Source organism: Anoplopoma fimbria, chromosome 12 (assembly GCF_027596085.1).
Source record: "Anoplopoma fimbria isolate UVic2021 breed Golden Eagle Sablefish chromosome 12, Afim_UVic_2022, whole genome shotgun sequence".
Lineage (NCBI taxonomy): Eukaryota > Metazoa > Chordata > Actinopteri > Perciformes > Anoplopomatidae > Anoplopoma > Anoplopoma fimbria.
Window position 1 is genome coordinate 10441627 of NC_072460.1, and position 23891 is coordinate 10465517.

Below are 23891 nucleotides of genomic sequence, written 5' to 3' on the forward strand. Positions count from 1 at the left end.
ACCGGTTTTATCACCGTCACAGTGGTCATCCTAGGCCATGACGTGGATTAATCAATACCATCTTTAACGTGATAAACACGCCCACATTTTGGTTTTAGCACAGACACAAGAAAGACCATTCTTGCCGATTTCTACATGAGCTGCTCACAGCCAAGCCTCAATGCTCAAAGTCCATGTGTCTTTTGCACAACAATGATAAGCAACTAGCAACTAGACTGTACTTATGGCAGCAGTAAACTTGTTTTTTTTAAACTCCTGTTTTTTTTTGTAACAGGAAAATAGTTGATGTTGCCTGAATATGTTTATGTGTTGTTTCAGGACTGCAATCCATTTCTATGACAACAGAGACGGCTTTCGCTGGGGAATTGAAGAGCGCAATGGAGGGTGACACCATGAGAGCCAATCAGGTGGGAGTGCTGTTAAACTCACGGCAGCTGTAGATCATTTTACTCTGGCCTTTCAATCACTCAGGGGCCTTCAGGCCTGTTTGATATGCAAGGCAGCTAGCCCCCTCTGCCTGTGCCAGCAACTTAACATCTCAACATCTTAGAGCAGCAGCTCACACTACATCATGCATTTGATAATTGCCTCACATGATCAAAGATTTAAGATTTAAATCACTTTGGAAGACAAGTACATAATGCCTCTTAAGACTCAGAATTTAGACATTTAAATAAAAGTCAAGGTACGGTGATTTGTAGTTCATACACTGAGAGGAAGGATTTTCTCTCCCCAAGGCTCCAGAGGACCAGGGGGACATGGATGATAGCTCAGAGAAGACCCCCAGCAAAGCCTCCAAATCCCCCCAGAAAAGCAACAAGCGGCCCAAGACCGTCCCCATCAAAGTCACTCTACTTGACGGATCAGACTACGAGGCTGGAGTTGAGGTACGCTACTCGCTTTTCATCAGCAAAGGATGGAGAACATGGATGGTCGATCCATGTAAAAAGATGACTATGGTTATGGGTTTTAAATACAACATAGGCCTTATATTCATTTATATAATTATATCAGTAATAGTTAAATTTTTCTCATCAAATTATCTGTTGAGATCTGAGACAGGCAAGGCACGAGCAGTCAGACAATCATAGATTTGTACCAAAACAACAGGTAAATAATAGAAACGTTGACCAAATGTTTTACAAACCTACTTCCTTCCAACGTTGACTTAAAGTACTTGCTGCAGTTGTGCTCGCACACAGTGTTCATGTGCAATCAGGGATCATCATAAGTGCCTTTTCCAATCACCTGTTTTTATGTACATTTGCATTTGTCGCATCCGAAAACCACAAGTGGAAACTCCAGAAATTCAAAAGGAAATCAAAATATTGCAAGCAATTTTTGCACTTGTCTCAGGCGGAATAGTTGATTGAAGAAAATACAGATTTAAAAATGGAAACATATCATGTCGTCAAAAAAAAATAGCAGGGGATGAAAAGATTGAGACTGGAACATTCATCAAAAAAACACATGAAACAAACTCAAATACCTTATTACCATCATGTTCTCTACATTGTATTCACTGGTTGAATTTAATTGTATGATTTTCTGGCACCACCTTCTTCTACATTAGCTTAATGTTACGCTAATGGAAAAATAGTGCACCAATTGTTTATCTTGACTCAGCACCTAATATAATCATAAAGTAGAGGTTGTAAATGCTTTTATTAGCTATTTTGCAAATTTCTTTAAATTGATTTAAAATGTGCTCCACATATGGATGGAAACCTTTACCACCGGATAAAACACTTTGGATGATCGAGCTAAACTGTTTACTTGTAATCCTGACTCAGGATTGTATACCAGCATACTTCACGGTCCTGCATTGCCATCTCATGAAACTCTGACAGTTACAGATCTGCTCAGAAAATTTGTTTAGGCAATAACGATGAAAATACAGGAATTTAAGAAATCTTTCTTTGCAACCTATAAACTGGGGGGAAAAAACATCAAGATTGAATTCTGTAAACATTATTTTTTTTTTTCAATTAAAACACAGTTTGGCTGTGTCTCCACGCTGAAATGCACACCGGCTTAAATTTCATATCTCGGTGTGCAGGGTGACCAGGAATATAGCATTTTAAGAAGCTGGTGGCTATTCAAACAGAGCCCTTGACTCAACACAACACGGTACATCTCAGTGGGGATTTTGTCTCCCTCGGTAATACATGCTACTGGAAATGCAGCTCTGTTGCTATTCTCACAGAGAGGGCAAATGACGTCTGGAGCGAGGTAAGACAAGCTCTGCATTGTGGGGGATGGAAGGCTCAGATGAGCAATCGTCGGCTTCCATAAATTGTGACTATCGCCTTTTGTGTTTGTAAACAGACAGGCGTAGCTATTGGTATATTTCACAGCAGCCCACATGCTCATCATGATGGAACACTGCAGAGAATTAATCTGGGGTGAAATGACTGGTAGAGCGAGGGGTGTCGTAGGGGTGTTTCACACCACAAGGATATCCTGGCCAGGATTTACAGAGCAGCAGTGAATCACATTAAAGCCAGCACTGGAACCCCATTGGCTGCTGCTGATGATGGAGTATGATGTGTGATGGGAATGATCTTGTTGGCTCAACCTCATTCATGTCACTATATTCCTTTTATGGCTTACTGCCTCTCACGTGACCTCACATATTTTACTTCTGAGTGGAGAAATATGTCATGAGTAGTGGCCGAGGCATCACACACACGCATTCTCCTTCAACTCAACCCCCCATCTCACCCTCTGTCTTGATTATGTGCGTGCATACGCGCACACACACTTTCGTCATGTCACCTGGGCAGTGACACTGGAGGTTTTGGGCTTTGACAGGAAATCCCTACAGTTGACGGATGAGTGCTCTTATGTTTGACCGGGGAGATAATAGAATGGGAGAAGGAAAGAGGAGGAGGAAAGGATGAAGAAAGTGGGGGAGGAGGAGGAGGAGAGAAAGATGAAGTGCTTGCTTGTGTACTGTAGGATTAATGGTACTGTGTATATCACTGTGTATGCAATGGAAAAAAAGGCAAGCAGGGACACAATGATGAATGCAGTGGAATCATTGCTTTAATGACAGTCATGATGTCGGCTGAGCGAGCGTGTCCTGATGATAAAAACACAGAGAAGCAGCCGGGGCTTCCTATTGATGTTTGGCTCACAACATTATAGATATTGATCGAGCTCAGTGCATTTGTCCAGTCTTTAACCTGATGCCATACTATTAAAATAGATCTAAAGCACCATGCTTACAACTAGCTATTACTTTCCCCAAAAACATCTTGAATGAAACATCCAAAAAATCCTGAGTAGACCATTGTATCAATATTTTAACTACTTAAACTTTGGCTGAACGGAATTTTCTCTGCAGGTCCTTAAATTGCTAATGCTCATTTCCAGTCTTCATTCATCTCTGCTGGTTAACCACGTCACCATGTGAGTTTTCACTTTATTGGAGAGGCAGGGCTGTTTGGGGTCTGCAAAGCATTCTGTGCCAATGATTTTAAGACGATTTTACGCTATTTAAGAAGTGCCTTTTTCCACACAGTGATGGAAATAATATCTATCTTGTACTGGCACTGTTAGAATGGGATTCTTTTTCACATAAGTAGTCTGAATTGTAATACAAACCTGTAATATCTCTGACCCAAACCAAATAATTGCATTTTCCTTTGGGATGCAGAAGTAGCAATAGTCTGGCAGTAAAAAGTGAGACCACAGATACATCTGTGTAAGCATATAATCCAAAAATTAAATCTGTGGTCTTCTTACATTCAAAGTATCTCCTGGGAGAAAACCACCAGCACCATAAATGTGAAATTCTTGTGGTCAACGAGTTAAAACCAAATAAATGATTCATGATGCTGGGACTAAGCTTGGCCTGCTTAAAGAATGATAACATCACTTTATCTACAGTATATTCTGCATAATTTCTTCCCATTTAATAGCACCCATCTAACATGTTTCCTGGCTCCATTTGTCTCTCTCGCTGTTCACAGCCAACTGTAGACACCATCCTCTGAAGGTACATTTGAGTTCAGTCTCTTGCTCGAGAGAACTTCAGTGTTTACTTGCCAACACTGGAGCACAACCTGTCTGGTTGAAGGGCAGCCTTTCCTTTACACTGCGTTACATCCTAAGAGCCAGCTCTTCTATGCTATGCTTCGAGCGAACAGGACTTTTATTGTTAAGGAACTTCAAAACCAATCTAATATATTTTTTAGGCTTTTTTTTCTTCCAAATAGGCATAAGCCAACCTTGGTGCAAGTAATTAAAGCTTTTAATTAAATTACTCTGGAACCAGAATATATTTTGTCCCTCGGACTTCCAGTATTACAATATCAATGTTTATTGAATTCACGTCTACCACTGTATGTGGTAATGTGGCAAGTCTGCAACACTGTTTGTTTACTTCAACTGAAAAGTAAGATAGTGTGATTGTGAATTGCAAGTGTCAGGTTTTACTTTGTTTACACTGTTTTATTAAAGGACATTTCACCTATTTTACACAGAAAGCTCCGTTTACTCATCACAAGGAGAGATATCCTGTAAAAACAGTCAGAAGTATTTTGTGGCTCTGGAGGAAGCTCCCGGAATTCTGAAAAAAATCACCCCGGGGATGTCATCAGAGTAGCCTGTAATACAAACTGAAGGTGTGGGATTTGAAAGACATGGGCTTTTTTCAGTAGGTCCAATGAAAGATGATATCTAATAAAGGTTCCTGCATTTTGTGAGCTTCACCCAAGACAGGGACTGAAAGTCAGGATATCTTGGCTTCTGATGCTTTAATTTCGACCATTAAAAAAAAAAATGTCTTTGTCAGACAAACCAATTGTGTTGAAGTGCCATTCTAAATCACCATACTCCTCTAACTGCAGAAATTGTTTTGTGGTGGGATTGTTTGTCCTTTGTTTCACTTAATAACCTAATACTAAAGTTAATCACTGTCACTGTAAGAACAAAGCCGTTGCAAAATAGAAGCCACATCGACTCAGGCAACATCTCTAAAGTTTTTCTTTAGTTATTTGATCTACAGTGCTATCCCTCTGCTTGCATTGCTTAAAGTGACTTAGTTCGACGGATTTACTTTCCCCTCGGCAAGCCATTAACCCATTCACGCACACACACTGTCTCTCCTCATCTTGTTTGCATGGGCGAGGCGATCAGCAAAATGGATTTCTAGGATTACACCAAATGGCTGCTAACACAATCAGCCCAAAGAACTCGCTAAATAAATGTGATGGGAGCCAATTGGAGCGGTAACAAAATCTCATCAGCAGCTCTGTGCGTGAATTGGTTGCCATGCTTGGGGGACCACCTGAGATGTGTTACAATTTCATTTTGTAAGAAAATCAAATGTATGCGCCGCTTCCCCCCAAAAAAATCCCTGACTCTGCCCCTGCTTGTTAATCAGCATTATTCTCTCACTGCTTCACCCGTGGCAGCCTCAGTGCAACAGGATACACACTGCTATTAATTTGAATGAGAGACAGATCACTTTATAATGGTTAATTAATTAAGTCTATCTTAAATATTTAAAAGGTATGCTGTCTGTAATGCTGGCTTCTCCTACAAGAGCTGAACAAAGCTCTGACGTGGCCTTGTAGTAACCAGAGATGAGAGAAAGTGAGAGGGCTCACGCACACATAGAAGGGACCCATTGCTTCTGTTTCCATGGTAACAGCTGCTTGGTTGCTTTGTCGCCATAGGAGCCAGGTTTCCCTAGGAGATGAATCTGGCATGTGTGTTTCTGTATATGTGTGTTGCTGTGTGTCCTTGGAGATAGCGTTTTGCCAAGGCCGTCTGCGCATCCCACGGACGCCTTGTTTTCTGTCCTGAAGGGCCGGACAGAAAATAGGTGTGGTCTTTTGAAACGCCACTGATGCAAGATGCATTTCCACCCCTTATATAGGCATACAGAGTGTAGCTCCTCCTGCTCGACAGGGGAGAGGACAGACTGGAAGCTTTTCTCAGACCACAGTTGGGGTGGATTTTTTATGTGACAGATTTTTTTTTTAAGTCCTTTGTGTTATGAAATATGAATAAAGGCTGAAGAATGTACTAAAATAATATCTAGCTTTATTTTACTGCATAATTATATAATGAAACAATATCGGTTTAGAATTGCACAGAGTAAAATTTTGAAATCGCTAAATTAAATTCAGGCAGAGATACAGACATCGCTGTTTAGAATAAACCAGTTTACAAATGTTTCTTCAGCAGCTTGCTAATACGGAAATGTAGACAGGAAATATGGGGAGAGAAAGAAGGCTATGACATGCAACAAAGGTTCTCTATTGGAGGTGAACCAGGGACTGTGCAGCTGAACTGTATAGGACTAGGCCAGCAGATGCCCTACAGTCTTACACATCTTTATTGACTTGGATTATTGCGGTCTATCCTCTTCTTTTTGTCTTTTACAGTACAAAATGTTCAAACAACCTGAACCTGCACTGTGTCACCTGCCCACTCGCTGTGTGTTGTTATATGTTGGTGTGTGTGTGTGTAACAGAAATTTGCCAGGGGCCAGACCCTGCTGGACATGGTGTGTGGCCATCTGAACCTGCTGGAGAGAGACTACTTTGGCCTTACTTTCCAGGACACGGACAACGCCAAGGTCAGACACTGACACACAGAAACACAAAGACACACACACTACATTAAGATATCTTACTTGGGGAAATGTATTATTATTGACTGGTAGAGCAAGGGGTGGCTCTTAGAACTGGATAATTATAAGATCCAAATCTCTATAGCTGGAAGCCAATGCAGCCGCAATTAAGACAAACAAATTAGAAACTACCCTGCATCAGCTTGTGTGAAGTCCAATTTAATTTACAAATGTGACACATACCCACAGAGGAGGTGCATGCATGCATTGGGTGTTTATAACATGAGGTTCTTACCCATAAAATGTAATAAAATAAAAACAGTACTCTGGCAGAGATGGGTACTGTCGAGCATGCTCTATTTGTTAACGATGTGTTTCTGGATCCATTATGGTGTGTAGGCATGCTTGTTTATTGGGTAACATTGTATAAAGTGACTTTAAACTTTAGTTGTGAGCATCTGTTCAGAATATTGTTCCGTTCTGGGCTCATTCCTCATGAAATTTGGGGTAATTTAGGTCCTTCTGTGGTGAATAGCTTTGTAGAGTCCAAGGTCAAATCTATGTGTTGACATTGAATTTACTGTCTATCTTTATACCTGCTTTTAGTTTATTTACTATTTGTGGTAGGATTTTGTCACAGATTTCAGAGCAAATGTCAACCAGCCTTTCAGCCAAGCAGCCCATTTAACAAGACTGTTTTTCCAGGTGTCATGAAGCAGTGAGTCCCCAGTTGCCCTTTTAAACGTACTTAACCACTTACAGTCTGAGAGTGGCATGCATGACCTTTAACCTTTTGAAATGTGATTAGACAGTATGGCCTTTTAAAAAGGGTGCCCAGGGTCTACAGTGCACCATGGTGACATTAAGCGTAGGGAGCTTGACACGACCGGCATTCACAGCCTCAATATTGATGCTTTCAGTGTTTATAAAAGCCTTCATCCATTCTTGTAGTATGAATATATTTGGCTTTCAACTAGGGAATAGATTTAAAAAGGAGAAGAGCAGTCAGTGATTTACAGTTCTTAAAGGGGCACATTAAATGTGAATATGGGTAATTTTGCTGAGGTTGAAATTCTCTAAGGGGATTGTCTCTTTCTTTCTTTATCAGCATTGGTTGGATCCCTCAAAGGAGATTAAGAAGCAAATTCGGGGTAAGTGCAGCTAACGAACACACACTCATACAAATCCACACACACATAGAGCAGTCCTTCAAATAACAACCTTTCTGGTGATTTGGCCACAGTTGGTTCCTGGATCTTTGGATTTTCTGTCAAGTTCTACCCCCCTGACCCGTCTGTGCTAATTGAAGACATCACGAGGTAGGTGTGAATATAATAACAACAACAACACAGCTCATAATTGTCTGAAGCTAATAAGTTGGGTTGTATTGAGGATATTTTTGTTTTGGTAGGATTTATAGAAAGAACATCATCTTTGGAGGCAATTGTGAAACTTTGAAAATAGTTTCAAAGATTGTGATTAAGAAAATAATTAGATATTATAAATTATAGTTCAACAAATGATCTTCTATGGATGAATTAGGTTAGTACATTTACAAGGAGAATGGTACTTTAACACACAACACTAATTTATTGAGTAAACTTAATAATAGAAAGTTAGTTAAAAAAACAAAACAACTTTGGTTATTTAAGTGAACTACCTTTTATTGTTGGATAGGCCAAGATGTAGATCAATTGGCTGGATATACTGTATGTCCTAGGATCCAGATCATCCATCTATTTATTTCATAGAATACTGAGGCATGAGAATGACAGGAATGTCATAAGATTTGCTAATATTTTTTCTCACTGACCAGTATAGGACAGAGTTAAATTCTGATCTGTGGTGACACTAAATTAATTTCCGACAGACACACAGACATTGCTGTCTCAGAGCGATGCCACTAGCATTGCTAAAAACTTGGGTCAACATCAAATAAGGACAGCGACCTAAAGATCTGGCAGTGGTTCTTCCAGATGTTTCCTGGTGATATAGATGCTTGACACATCAGCAACATTTCTGCCTCCACCTCCCACATTTCTTTAGGTACTACCTGTGCTTGCAGCTGAGGGACGACATCCTTTCTGGTCGTCTGCCCTGCTCATTTGTCACCCACGCCCTTCTGGGCTCGTACACCGTCCAGGCCGAGCTGGGAGACTACGAGCCCGAGGAACATGGCCCCGACTACGTCAACGACTTTCGCTTTGCACCCAACCAGACACGTGAGCTGGAGGAGAGAGTAATGGAGTTGCACCGTAACTACAGGTCGGAGAAAATATGACTCCATTAACGTAATTGAAGGCCATAAGGATAATGGCAAATGCTGGTATATTTGTTTTGTTGAATTAATATGAAAGAAGGGATGAATCAGGTTTGGTATTTTCTGTCGTAGGGGAATGAGTCCAGCAGATGCAGAGGTGAACTTTCTTGAAAATGCCAAGAAGCTCTCAATGTACGGAGTGGACCTGCATCATGCTAAGGTACAGAGATAAAACTAAGGTACTCACAGACGTTCATCTGGTAGACCAATTATGTCTGAGGTTTTTTGATGCTCAATTCCTGTGTCAACCAGGATTCAGAAGGAATTGACATAATGCTCGGTGTGAGCGCCAACGGTCTGCTCATCTACCGAGACCGGCTAAGGATCAACCGATTCGCCTGGCCAAAGATCCTCAAGATCTCCTACAAGAGAAGCAACTTCTACATCAAGATCCGCCCAGGAGAGGTAATTTAAATCTCGCATTATCTTTTGTCTCATTGTCTTCTGCACCTTGCTTGGCGTTCACTGAACAATAACTGCCAGCATATCCCCACTAGAATAGCTCATGACAATCATTCTGAAAAGAGCAGAGGCAAATGAAATGAGGGACACATTTCTATTTCATGGTTTCACAGTTGTTAAAATGACATCATTGTCTCTCTTGACTCATCCCAAACAGTATAAATAGTAATTTCATGGTTTGATAAAAGTGTTGCTTCTGAGATTTATCTGCAGCAAACCATTTGACAACTGCCAAGGACATTATTTATAGCTCTCAAAGATACTGTTCTTAAAGATTAGGCTGATAGGTCATGTTTTTGTTCCTCTCCTCCTCCTCTCTTCCTCTATGGTGATTTGAAAGTGTGATTAGCCAGCCAAGAGGATTTGCACTTCCATCAAGGACTTTACTAGCAAATGTTGGAGCCACATTATGCTCGCTGTGGTTTTCAACTCCTTCATTTATTATAATTTTCTGTTTTTTTCCCTTCATTCTTTGGCCTCGGGGTATCTGCGATGTGTTTTATATTCCCTTAAACTGACATTGATGTCTTTATAGCATATACCAAGGCCATTCTATGCGTATACTTTGTTCTGCAGATCTATCCTCTTAAGTCAGCTGTCACTTAAAATTTGCCTGGAGGGCTGTCACTGTGTTCTAAAACCCTTTTTATTCAAAACAGTCTCCAAGGATTATTTGTTTGTGAATGGACTAGTCCTTATGTTTAAAGACCTGTTATATTGCAAATAACCTATTGATTTAAAAGCGTTTTCATCTGCACACACTACTGAACATCTGATGGAGTGAGAGCATGAACGGCTAATTTGTAGGTTGGTTAGAGAGGGAGAATCTACCTGACATGGCAGTCTGAGAATATATTTCCAAGAGTTAGCAGAAAAACATCATTGATTTGTCCATTTCTGTGGAGTAAACACAACTCACCCTGCTGCCATCCCTCCATCTTTCCCCTGCACTTGCTCCCTTCACTCTCCTTTTCTTCTTCACCCACCTTCCTCCTCCTCCACCATGACATCACTCCTTTCCCTCACTGCTCAGTATGAACAGTTTGAGAGCACCATAGGCTTCAAACTGCCCAACCACCGGGCCTCGAAGCGATTGTGGAAGGTCTGCATTGAGCACCACACCTTCTTCAGGTAGGACCTGATAGTCACAGATACTCAGACAGACACACTCTTTCTGCACTGTAGTCATTGCACCCTGCATGAACTGTTAAGACTTGGCACAATAGAGCTATCCTTCAAATGCAACTGATGACATAAATGTGTTGAGTTTTTTTTCAGTATATCCTCTTTTTTTTTTTTTCAGGTTTGTATAATTTCCTTGCATGGAACAGACATGTTATGTAACTGTAAATTCATAAGAAGTTGCTGATTCTTGGTAATTTGCTACTAATTATAGGTCAAATAGTGAGATCAGATCACACTTCTAATTAATTAATTCCAATTGATTCACATTGTAAGCTGGAGAGTGTTTTAGTCAGTACACAGCAGGTCAGCTGAACTTGCAAACATGTGAAATTTTTCCTCAGGCAAGCACACAATTCAGCACTTTGTGTAAAGATTCCATTAATAACTGATTATTTCCTTTATTTCTCTGCTGGCAACCTCACATTGACGACAAATCTCAAAGAAGGTTTAGATTTACTGGTTGTGGGATTTAGTTTGCTTTGGGCAGAGCCCAACTAAACTAAGATCTTTGTCTGTATTTTTCATATATTTTCTACCAAAACACAGATCGTAGTTCTTCTCAGTGAATTATCAGAAACGTATTACCAGAAGAATAAACTTGTCAAAAACTCTTAGCTGTGCTATTAGGTAAAAGATGTCTATAAGGGGCAGAATCCGATCACTTGTGGTAGATTGACACAATCTGAACCCTTCCTTCAGGTTGGTTTCCCCAGAGCCGCCTCCCAAGGGCTTCCTGGTGATTGGCTCCAAGTTCCGCTACAGCGGGAGGACCCAGGCCCAGACCAGACAGGCCAGTGCTCTGATTGACAGGCCTGCCCCACAGTTTGAACGGTCTGTTAGCAAGAGGTACATGCTGCCTCGAAGCATTGATGGAGGTAAGAACCCAGATGATTTCACCTTCCACACGGGGGGTCCGTCTTTATTTCCTTGATTATGTTGTGAGGCAAAAAGAGAAATAAATGCATCTTTTAACTCGTGCATCATGTTAGAGCACAGTCTATTGATATATACATGGCCCTACACTGACTGTCCTGTAGATTATGTCATGTCAAGTCTTTATCACTTGAGTCCAGATGATTGATGTTTCCCTCCCATTGCACTTCACCAGCCTCAGCTCTAGGCTACAGTATGGACCAGCTGTCCCAGCGGAGCTCCAGTGAACGCACGCAGTTCATGTCCAGAGAAGACCTGGACCAAGAGGGAAGCCTTGACTTGGACCAAGATCAGTACCATTATCAGGACCAAGACCAGGACCAGTACACAGATCATGAGGAGCAGCATGATGGTCAGGACCAAGATCAGGTTCAGAGGCAAACTTGGGGTGCCCACATCTCAACGAAGACTTTGGAGCTCAAGGTACAAGACGAGAGGATACATTAAAATACACAAACACCTTCGTTCATTGCAGCCTTTTCTACCTTAATGTATAGCTGTTAAAAGAGGTATGTTAAAAGTTAGTAAAGTAAAGCTACAAAGTAAAATAAATTAAAACTTATATTTTCTACAATGAAAACAGAACCGTTGGCACACTTGAAAAATGACATGGCTTTGCACCAACTCTGAAAAATCCCTCATTCAATTTCTGACTAACACTACTTATCCTTCTCTCTCACATTCACTTTCATCTAAGAGTGTAATCACCATCCCTACTTTTTCTCTCCTTTGCCCAATTTCCTCTATTTTATGCTCCTCTGCAGACTTATAAGACTTCTCAGTATGAGTTTGCACTCCTCTCCATTTCTTCAGCTGCCTACCAACGTCTATCCTGACCTCTTTGCTGCAGTTGATGTCATTTTTAACCCAGAATCCTGCTGCTAACAAATCTTCTCTTCTCCCTGCTGTAAAGTTAACACACTCTTCTAACCTCTGCTCTGCTCCCTGTCGTCCACCTCTTCCTCTGCCGCAGGGTGAGGAGGGAGGCTCGCCTATAGACTCAAAACCAGAGGTATTTTGTAGTTTTGGTTGTTGTAGGTCATGCACCTGTACTCTGTGTTCGTGAAACACAACCTATCATCACAACCTATTTCATAGTTTGTTTGTCTCTGGAGGAAATGTTCTTTCTTTTCATGTCATGATTTCAAGGATTCCACTGGGTATAATCCATGAAAACTGCATGAATTGATCTTCAGATGAATAGAAACAAAATGTTTAACATAATTTATTTAGGCCTTCTTTCCTATTTTTCGTGTCTGCCCACTTGGAAAAAATATTAGATTTTTCTTCATAGGCATAACACATCGAGTGTGACTGAAACAGTAGAAAACATTATTTTTTTCATTTGTCAACACATCTTGTCCCTGTCAAAACCGTGTCCCTGTGTGAGATTAAAGGGATTGATTTTTATTAGCAGGATAAACAGATGGCCCCTAAGCACTGTTGGTTTTTCAGTGAATCAGTTGTTCCCCAGTTGGCAAATCTCCTGGTACGTCAGCTGAGATTTGTAATAGTCCCGTAATCATGGGTGGAAGAGATCTGTAAATAGTGAATCATTTGTTCGCATACGTGGTCATATAGTATACATAGTACATATATTTTGGTAATCAATGCATTTGCACTGAAAGACAAAACATGAGACGTTGCTATTGCTAAAAAGAAACAAGGTGAAAAAAGGCCATGATGAGCCCTGGTAAGAGGACCTCTCCTTCATAAAAAAGTAGAATATGGAGTTATAACCAGTCTGATGTGTGTAGAGGTCTGCATGCTGGTATTGTAGGATCCTGGGGTCGTTTTCAGGGGTGTTGACGGAGGTAAACACAGTGAAGGTCCGTGTGTAATGGCACTGCGTTCTGACGCAGCACTTCCTAGAAGCTGCGAATTCACCACCATGTCAGTCTGTCTCACACTTGGTCGTGTGGTCAGTTAAAGTTGATTTATGTATGTAAACATGCTGTTGAACAGCCATTACAGATCCTTCGAAACGACACACAACTCGCCATGCGCACTCGTCATTCGCTCCAAATATATAATGTACGTACATTCGGAGTAAGAGACTTTTACTGACAGATTCTGGTTGCCTTTAAAGTTGCTAAAGATAATAATAATTTGTGTAGTTCTAGTTTTTTCTTCAGTAAGGAGAGAAATAGCATAATTTTTGAAGGTATAATGTTTGGCTTTTGTCTGTGCACAACCTGAACACAAGTTAAAAAATAATCATTCTCCAGCATCCATGCGTCATTTAATTTAAGTAATAATGAATTAAATAATTTATTCTTATGCACCACTGGCTTTCTAATGTATATTACTTATATAATTGATATAAGTGGTGGTGTTATTCCTGCAGGTATACGTTTCCTAGGGTTATTAAGTACTTATTATTAAGTAGGTTATTATTGCATTTGTCACTAAAGGGTCTGCTCATTTGTGTTTTTTGTAATGCCATCTCACCATATCTTTGGATGAAGAAGTATGGGAATAATCCCCCTCTCTAACCACTTATGCTCAATCAATTTATTTTATTAATTATCAGTTGGCTGAGACTGAAATGGATTGTCCATGACTTCTTGGCATAACATTAAATGGCTTAACAGTCTTAGTCAAAAGCCCTGGTGGTGTCAATTGTTTGTCTGGCCATCTGGCTGCCTGCCTTTTTGACTCACCTGCAGCACTTTACTTCTTTGTCTCTGCACGCATCTGTTCTCCACCCAAACCCCCCACCAACCCTCAACCTCCTGCTTTGCTCAAAACCCTTCACCTCATCTCACTTGCCACAACTCGGATGTGGCCACAAGGATGTGTCCACCCATCGGCCTAAACAGGAGGTACTGCTTGTCGCCTCTTTTTGGCATGTGCTGTGTGTTGATCACCAGGTGTTTTAATATCCATAACTGTGCCTGTCACTTACTGTTAGAACACAGCCAACGGCAACAGCAATGCACCACTTTCTTAAATGCAATATGATGGTTTTGCATATCAGTTTCATATATTCTGAACATTATTTCCAGTTTAAGTAATTGTTGTTTTCTGTCAAACCCTTGATCAGGGAATAATTGCAAACCTCATGTTTGGGGCTTTGTGCTGAATCTTCCAAAGATTGCTAGGTGCTCACTAAGGCATTACACTAGGGTAATTTGTAAAATGCAGCAACAACAAAATACTTTAAAAAAATATACTGTTAAATAGAGTATGACCCTGTTATTAGAATATTTTAAAACCTCCATACCTTTAACCAAATCTCGTTTGACTGCAATGCTGCAAGGTAAGAAACAAGTGTTGACAATATTCGTAATCTGTGTGCATAATAATGAGGTCTATGTCATAATTACAGTAACTTGTGACAGCCTGTGATTCATCCTACAGTACAGTTACAAAATAGAAAACAGAAAGTCATGCACCACGCTGTCATAAGAACAGAATTTTGAAATGAAACCCTCCAGGTTCATTTTCAACTTAGATCCACATTCAGATCAGCTGTAGAAATCATTGTAACCATATTTAGATATAAGATCCAGATCTATGATGTTCATTTATGTTAATATGTGTTCCTGATGTGCCCTTTACTGTGTAAGCAGCAATTCTTGGATAAGCCAGAAGATGTTCTTCAAAAGCACCAGGCCAGCATCAATGAGCTGAAGAGGGCTTTGAAACAGCCTAACAGCAAGATGGCCCAGAGGGAGAAACGCCTCTCCTCAGCTACTCCTCCTGGAGGAACCCCCGAGCGGAAACCAGTAAGAACCCGGTCCTATTCCCAAGTTATAATACTCACTATTTTACAATTAGTTTCCTACATTTTAGGATTTTCTAAATGTTTTTTAAGTTTGCCAGATCTTTTCATTCTCTGTCAAAAACACTGGGCCAAAACAAAGAAAGCGTCTTAAAATGCATCAAAGTTTGAGGTCCCCCACAGTAAATCACTGTTTTTCTTTATTATGCGGGCTAACAATGATATCACAAGTAGAAGAGCAGTGTATCTAGCTAGGCTAATGCAACTGTCTACTCTATGTCAACATAGGCGACCGGTGATGGCAAATTGATTGACAAGCAGGATGCTTATGAAGGAGAACTGAATACTTGTGCTAAAGTGGAAAAGAGTAAGCCTTCTTCTTTGGGTAGAGACATATTGTCTGTGACGCATTGGACTGAAGAAAAGACACAAAACTGTCAAGCAGCCAGGGACTCTTTAAAAAGTCGTCCTGGAACATCTCCGAAACAAGAAACAGACTTTAGAGCAACAGGACTAATGGATATGAACACGGGGGATGATACAGTAGCAACTAACGGGCATCACGATTCTATATTAGTGAGGAATGCCATTCAAGAAAATGGATATGGATCTCCACATGACAAACAGGGGAGTGAAATGATAAACAGAGATATGAGGCATTGTCAATATGAGCACAACATTCATCAAGAGAGACCAAAGAACTTTGAAACTCCGGTAGCTGTGGATTCTCTCCCAAAAGGCAACAGAGGCGATATTGAGAGTGACGCGAAACATTGTGAGACTTGGGGAAAAAAAGACCCAAGTCCCGTTGGAGCGCAGGATTGTAACAAAACGGGGAACTCGCATACAGAAGTCACCAAAATAGTTCCTCTCAAGCCACAAAGATCAAAGAAGTCTTTGAATAAGGAGAACACAGGTGTTGTAAACACTCAAAGTCGGTCTGATAGAGGAGTCTTTGGCGCAACTGTTGATGTACAGATGACAAAATCAAAAGATGGCACCTGTGAGGCGGGAAGGAGAGTGGATGATAATGCCGTGTTGCAGTCTGCTGCAGATGTTGTCAAGGAAAATACAGGGGCCTCCAAATACCAGAGTGAAGCTGCAATGTCATATCACCAGCAAACTCTACTACATCAACAGATTAAGAAAGAGCTGTTTGGACAACAGGAGCTCAGAGACTGCAGAGGCACTACAGGACAAAGTCTGTGGACAAGAGGAGGACATGAGGACCATTTTCAAAACAACTCAGAGTTTAAAGAGAATCTCTTCTCTAGCTCCAAATTTCCAACAGCTCCCCCTCGAACTCTCCCTCTGAAAATGCAATGGCCCCGAGACAGACAGAGCAACGTGGACAGCAGCCACATCCACCACAGGACGCCCAGCCAAGAAACAGCCAAGTGGAAGCAAGCGGTAAACCCATCAGCCCAACCCTAAACTGTTTGTCAATCATCGGAAAGTAAAGCATTGCATGAGCTTCAGGCGATGTCGTGCAAATCTTGTTTTTACCATCTAAAAACAAACAATCACACATTCTTCAGAACTCATGTGGCTGTGTATGAGAAAGCACACGTTTACGTTCCTTGGCATCGCATCATTGACCGACTCAGTTCACGTCCATGGCCCAGAAAGCATATTGCTTTCCCTTGTTCCCCCCTTTGCAAAGCAATACATCTGCTTTGCCATTTCAGAATGCCGCGGGCCTTTAAGCAAAGTTCCCTATGCTTAAGCTTCAGGCGTGGCTTTTATCACACCTGGTCTCTCCTTCCAACACCCTCACAGAATAAAGGTGGCTGCTGTTGCAAGGAGCGCAAGACCTTTCCACCATTTTTCTTTGAAAACCTATTTTTCACATATTTCAAATCCTTTTAGAAAATGGCTTTGAAGGACATTTAAAACAAATGTTTTGCCTTGGCACCTCTGTGGCAACAGTAGTAAATGATGAGGGCGATTATATGTTACCACAAGCTGCCGAGCTGCCAAACCTCTTCAGGGCTAAGGCATTCATATTCTGCATTTACGATTATGAATACCTCTCTCCTGAAAGGGATTTGGAAAAATCTAACCTTTCAGTGCATGGCATTACCATTGCACTTGCAGTCATTTCTGATGATATCAACCTGTGAAATATACCCTGTGTGCATGCTTTTGACAGTTGTAGTAAATTTAACAATTTCTGGTAATTATCGTGTAAGTTTAACTTAATACCTGAAGTTGGTGAATGAATTAAGTGATTACATTTTGAAATATTAATGCAGAGATCTATGCCCAGTGCAAAAGCAATTAGCTTAAAAGCTGTGAAAAGAGAACATTGCAAATGTAATTTCTCTAAATAGGATTAACATCATCTCAATGCAGTGACAAAGACAGGCTCTGTTTCAGCTCTCTACTTTTCTAATGCAATAACACTCTTTGTCTATAGTATAAACGGGTATCATGGTTCGTTGTTGCTGTAATTTCTAAGGCTTTACACATGTTTATTAGTTTAATGTTTATGTTTTCTTCCTGTTTGTTTTTTTTCTACAGGATACACCTCCCACACCGGCTATTCATGAAGAACTTTTCAACGAAGCTTCAGTGAGTCGTCTCTCAGCTCTACCAGTCTCCTATTTGTCTTCCCTCTTTTTTAGCCACTGCTTTGAGAAGCGTAAACAAACTGTCATTAACACATGTATTTCAATTTAATTATTTTCACTACTTTGTGTTCATATGCAAAATGTGGAATGAATTTAACTACTCTGGTTACATCAAAGGCAAAGTCAATACATATTACTATTCAAATGAACAGTCAAAACACACCACCACAATTCAAAACACATAAATGGCTAAAGTTACACAATAACTAAATCTAATTTATAACGAAATCTGATTCTGTTGATGATTGGAAAAAAATCAGCAGAGAAACACAAAAATGCTTTTGTTTTTTACCGTAGCTCACATCTTTGGTTATATAATTCGATGTATTTGTAGTGTACATGGTCTGATGTTCTGAAGTCTTCTCTGCAGAGGGAACCGTGGGAGAGACGTCTTGGCTCCGTCTCCGAGGATGACCTGGACCAAGACATCCTGTACCTGAAGGAGACCCACCTGGGCATTGAGCGCAAATGTTCCAGCATCACCGTCAGCTCTACGTCCAGCTTGGAGGCCGAAGTAGATTTCACCGTCCTCACGGACCTTCACACGGGCATGGAGGAGTTCTCCAAGGGCATGACAGAGCTTGGGGAGAGGGATGTGTCACCTGATGTCGGTCTGTGCTTTGGTATGGACTTCCTCCAGCAGCAGGGCCCCTTTGAACCACCTCCTCCACTGGTGTCAGCCCCTCTGTCCAGAGGAGCCAGCAGCAGCCCTCCAGCCAAACACATCCAGGCTGAAGAAGTCCGACCAGAGGTCAAAAGGCCTGATGTGCAGGTAAAACAAAGTTTTCACATCAAGTTTGTTTGTTGCTTCTCCTACTTTAGTTTGATTTGTTCAGGCAGCTAAGAAGAACCATGCTATTCTTCGGCACCCTTAAAATATGTGTCCTCAATCAAACTGCTGTGTATTGGTTTCCACCATGAATGACCCAAAAATGGCTGCAAATCACAAAAGTGTTTTATAACTATATCTCCATGTGTTTTTTAACAAGAGACATATGAGAACTTAATTGAAGAATCAAGCAAGTGTTTTACCAAAACAACAGGAAGTTGGACTGGATTTCCATTTGTCCCAACCAACATCCTCTAACACCACCACATCATGCTCTTAGTGCCAAGTTTCCAACAAAGTGTGATGGCAGGCCACCAAAGTGGGCTGTTAATGAGTTAATGCCTGTTTTGTTTACCAGCCTTGCTTGGATATATAAAAAAAAAAGAATGGTGTGTGTGTGTTACCACACCTGAAGTGTTACTCAAACATTTTAATTTATTTTTCTATGTCTGGTGGTGTTATAATGTTTAGTCAAAAAGCTGTACAACATAAAGGTCTAAATCTACTTTGATTATATATTTATACTTATAAAACCCTGAAATCTAGAGCAGACAAAGGACACAGTGATATGCTGTAATGAAATGTGTTTCGAGTTGAATGCTAGTCATCAAGCACTGAAGGGTAAAGAAGAATATCATCAAATCAATTCTTTCTTCTTTTATCTTAATTCTAGTATATAATATATCTCTTAAGCCCTGACTCAAAATACATTGTTCATTATGTGTAACATTACAGTCACTTATGTATGTCTTTAAGCCTGTAGTACCCAAAAAACCAAAGAGGTCGGTGCCGGTATTATCAGTGGACAGAGAGTCGCACAGAGAAGCCAGTCGCGTCTCTGCTGTCACACCGCTGAGCAGGGAGGCCAGTGATGTCATGCCCACACCGACAGTGAAGAAGACGGACGTCAGGACAGAGACTCAGCCCAACGGGTCAGAGGTCACCACGACCATCGTGGAGTTCACAGATCAGGTTAGTTTCCTATTTTAGCGAGAAGAATTGTAGATTAAAAAGAAGAATTTGATGCAACTAGAACAAAAGGTTTACTAACCACAAGTCACACAATGAATTTGTCTGTTTCAGGATCACGGTATCACCGGCCTGAGTGATGTTTCTTATTCTTCGAGACAGAGTGTATCCCCTGTGAGTACAAACAGAGGGACCTCTCCAATTTTAACTCGACCTGCAGCACACTCCCTTCTGCTCTCTCGGGTTTAAACCTACTTACTGTACAAAGACCAAAATAATATATTTATTAATATAAGCCTGACTGGATTTCATTAAGTACCAAACATATTGACTTCTAATCTGTAATGATTTGTACATATGCGTGTGTGTTTAAAGTAATTTCTAATGCCGCCAGCTGTTCTGCTTCCTCAGGTGCATATGAGCTGTCTTGGAAGAGAGGCGTCAGGGTCGCCCATCCTTGTCGCTGAAAATGTTACCTCGGCAACCACTCACGTCACCAAGGTAGAGAAGCTTAAAGGGGAACTAGGCCCATTTTAAAAATTCATACATGATTGCTGGTGTCAAGACCGCCGAAACCGAGGCCAAGTCATGACCAGGACCTTAGTGAATCGAGGCCGAGACAAGACAGAGACTTTGAGGGGTTGAGACCAAGACCAAGACCAAGACCAGACCAGAGCCAGTTCCACACTGCATGACACACTTACGATACAATGGGGAACAAATTGGGATTATGCGAAGGCCGTTCTAAAATTGATCGACATTCCCATAAAATCATCCACGGAAAAAAAGAGATTCCCGATGATTCCTCTTCATTCACTTCTTTTACTGCCATATATACTGTATATGTGTAAATGTATTAGTGTATTGTCATATATGTTTTGATAAAATAATCAAAAGGCATTACAGAGGTGATTTTTATGTGTGGGGAATTTCCTTCATTTATTTTTTAATGAGCAATCACTGTAATAGTGATAGTTGACAAATACATTTAGACAATGCACAGGCAATAAAGTGATACCCCAAACATATGGTCTTGACCTGTCTTAAAATCCTGAGTCCTCTTTGTCTGAGACCCAGATAGGACCAAGTAAACATTTCTTGAGGCCGGGCTTGAGACCAAGACCTGCATGACACTCCAAAAATATTAATAACCATTAACAACTCTCTCTCTCTCTCTCTCTCTCTCTCTCTCTCTCTCTCTCCAAAAAAAAAATCTAGAGGGCTAAAACTCAAGTTTGTGATGTCATCAAGTATGAATTGTGGTCTGCTCCATAGACAATACATTGGGTAGGACGTCATAGATGACACTGAAAGGACGCAGGGGAATGTTCTGAGTATATGGGTACATTTTATGTTTCAGAACTGAGGACACTACAATAGAATAAAGCTCATTTGGGTATAACAAATAAAACAAATATTCTGTCGGCCCATAAAATCAGTCTTCTATTCATTGTCTCTGGAGCAGCTCCAGACTTTATACTTGATTACTTGATGACACAGGGTGGAATTTTCTTTTTCTTCTTTGAGAGGGATAAGCTCATGTTCACAAATATTGACTATTGAAATATTGAATAACTTTCCGAGGCCATGGAAATAACATATACAATAGAATTCTTAGTCTAGGTGGTGTTTTCCCTCTAATAACTTACAAATGAACAATTGAATGTGTAGTTATGATAAAGTGGGCTCATCTTTTTTGTCTGAATACAGTTAAATAACTCTTCTGAAGGATATTAAAAGAAAAGCCATTGTGTGTTGCAGACGGTGAAAGGAGGATATTCAGAGACCAGGATTGAGAAGAGGATCATAATCACAGGAGACGATGATGTAGACCAGGAGCAGGTGAGCTGAAATTAACTGGGTTTTTTTGTAGATGTTGCATATTTCCAGGTATAAAATACTGTACCTTCTAATTGTCTATTCTGATTATCTTATATGTTGGTTTAGGGACTATTTATAACCTGTATTTATGGAAGCACTTAATAATAATAATAATAATAATAATAATAATCATCGCCAAGCCAAAAAGTCATAGATTCTTGCACACCGTATATCATGCATTTGTTTTTTGCAATTATTGGCCTGTCTCAGATCTGATCAACAACCCTATTTCAATTATTTCAGACATTGACTAAAGACATACTATACAATACATACAACTGAATAAATGAGATCAGCACAAAATAAAAAAAACATTAATTTCAAGTAGGGCTGCCACAAATTATTTTCATTATTTATAATATGGCTAAAATGTAAAAGGAAAAAAACGCCTGTTTAAACCCAATGTTTGCCATTTGTTCACTACTTTTGCTTGAAAAATGAAGCTCTATTTGCAAGTGTCAACAATTCTGAAATTGTCTTTCCTTATGTAGAAAAATCTGTGTTTCTTGAACTGACATTAAGTTTTGTGTGAATTTCACCTCTTTTGCATTTCTGAATAAGAAGTTTAAGAAAACTCTTTCCAAAAGTTATAAATTTGTTCCTGTTATTCATATTGTAGTTCACTCTTTCCTTGCAGGCTCTCGCTATTGCAATACAGGAAGCCAAGCAGCAGCATCCAGACATGCAGGTGACCAAGGCCGTTGTTGTCAGGGAAACAGAATCGTCCGCTGAGGATCGACACGGCGCATCAGAGGTATGGTGCCATTTTGACTCCAAACGATCATATCTAGCCAGGATTTGGCCTCACAACCTTCCTTTGAGATAAAGCAATTTAAGGTTGACTGTCTCTTCTTTCTTTACCCGCAGTCGTGAGTTTCTGAGAGGAGAGCACCCCCGTTTGGACAAAAAGTGTCAGTGCCCGACCTGAAATTGCCACCTGCCCATCTTCTGATAGACTACTGCCAGTGGCGCTCAAATGGAGACTCTTGCACACATTTACAAACACTCAAAGCTGAAACGGGACTCCTTTAAAATCCCTATGTTTTATTGTTATTCAAGCATTTCACTATTGAAATCATAAATCTTCAGCAGAGAGATTTGGCATTCATGCTGGAAAAAAACTAAAATATCATAAACATCACTCATTGGTCGACAGGGTTAGGGTTTAACCCTAACCCTAACCCTAAATTCCCTGCAAACCTCTCAGGGCCACAATATTTAAACCACTTCTTGAAGTATTTCTCAAAGGTCAAAGGGGAATCTGTGCACTCATTCACACTGTGGATTAACCCAAGGCCTTGTGCAATTCCATGCGGAAAGTATTATTTGGAAATAGAAAAAAAAAATGGTTGTGCACCTAGGAGTGTAATTTACATGTCTGTGCTGCTGTACTGAATAACAAAAAAAATCATCAGATTCCTGTTGTGAGTGCTGAAAAAAACCTACTGTGTGTACTTACTCTTCTTAATAAGAAAAATTATCCATTACATGTAGCTCCAGTACTATTAGAACATCCATTTAAGCAGGGTTTAGTGACAGCAGAGCAAATCCTGCTTTGAGTTTTCACTCTTGTCTTATAAATGAACTTTATCACAACCCCGTCCCTCTGGCTGATGAAGAGGCACTGAGAAGAACGGATCATGTGGAGCCGACAACGTCCTCTGGTGGTGTTTATTCAAGTGTCTGTTATCGACCAAAGCCAGAGCTAGTCTGATCTAGTCTGTCTCACCTTAAAGATTTTTACTTCTGTAGAATGTATTTGACGATGATGTGTGAGTTGCTGCATAATGATAGACCTTGATTGGACTTTTAGAGATTTTCTTTGCATATGTGTCTGGACATTAGAATCTGTTAATACGCAGAGTACCAGTTGTATTTATTCAAATGAAGATAATGTAGTTTCTGAGCATGCTGATGTTTCAGAATGAGCCCAGTTCCTCTTCTTTCCCAGCTTTTAGATATGCTTTCAGAGTTCAGCTGGATATAATACCACTCTAACCATTTAGTGTAGTAAAAACATAAAGAAGGCTGTTCTGTTCAGTAAGTCACAGAACGGGTTGCTGCGTCAGTAAAACTAGTATTTGAGATAATGTTTGCATGATCATTTCTTGCATTATTTGATTGTAATTGAGTAATATGGGTAGTTGCTCATAAGAGGGATGATGATGATGATGATGAAGATATTAAGGCCGAATTATTCACAATCTGAAATTGAATCTGATCGTTGACAAGCAAAAAGGGAAATTAAACTTCCTGACGGGAAATAAAGTATTCATAAGAAATAGTAGGAAATATCAAGCACACAATACATTCAGTTATGTTATTCCCAAAATCCATAGCAGTACATTGTCTACAGTTTCTTC

The 23891-nt window shown here is 40.3% G+C and overlaps 1 protein-coding gene across 1 annotated transcript; it reads left to right on the top strand.

Moving 5' to 3' along the window:
- The first annotated feature begins 335 nt into the window (after positions 1-335).
- Positions 336-22516, top strand: si:dkey-178k16.1 (band 4.1-like protein 1). Its single transcript, XM_054608546.1, has 23 exons — positions 336-407; positions 738-887; positions 6491-6595; positions 7698-7740; positions 7833-7908; positions 8636-8854; positions 8982-9069; positions 9162-9314; positions 10405-10502; positions 11256-11431; positions 11665-11912; positions 12463-12501; positions 14285-14314; positions 15065-15220; positions 15505-16626; positions 17740-17790; positions 18220-18621; positions 19435-19650; positions 19762-19821; positions 20059-20148; positions 21409-21489; positions 22166-22282; positions 22396-22516. Exons 1-23 carry the CDS (start codon positions 336-338, stop codon positions 22399-22401), a joined length of 3798 nt encoding a protein of 1265 aa, XP_054464521.1. The 3' UTR covers positions 22402-22516.
- The last annotated feature ends 1375 nt before the right edge of the window (positions 22517-23891 follow it).

Bases quoted from the DNA above. Each gene is read 5' to 3' on its own strand.
- si:dkey-178k16.1 (XM_054608546.1), top strand. From the start codon at position 336: ATGACAACAGAGACGGCTTTCGCTGGGGAATTGAAGAGCGCAATGGAG. The intron at 10,503-11,255 runs GTAGGACCTGAT...CCCTTCCTTCAG, and splicing joins GAGCACCACACCTTCTTCAG to GTTGGTTTCCCCAGAGCCGC. The intron at 19,822-20,058 runs GTGAGTACAAAC...CTGCTTCCTCAG, and splicing joins CGAGACAGAGTGTATCCCCT to GTGCATATGAGCTGTCTTGG.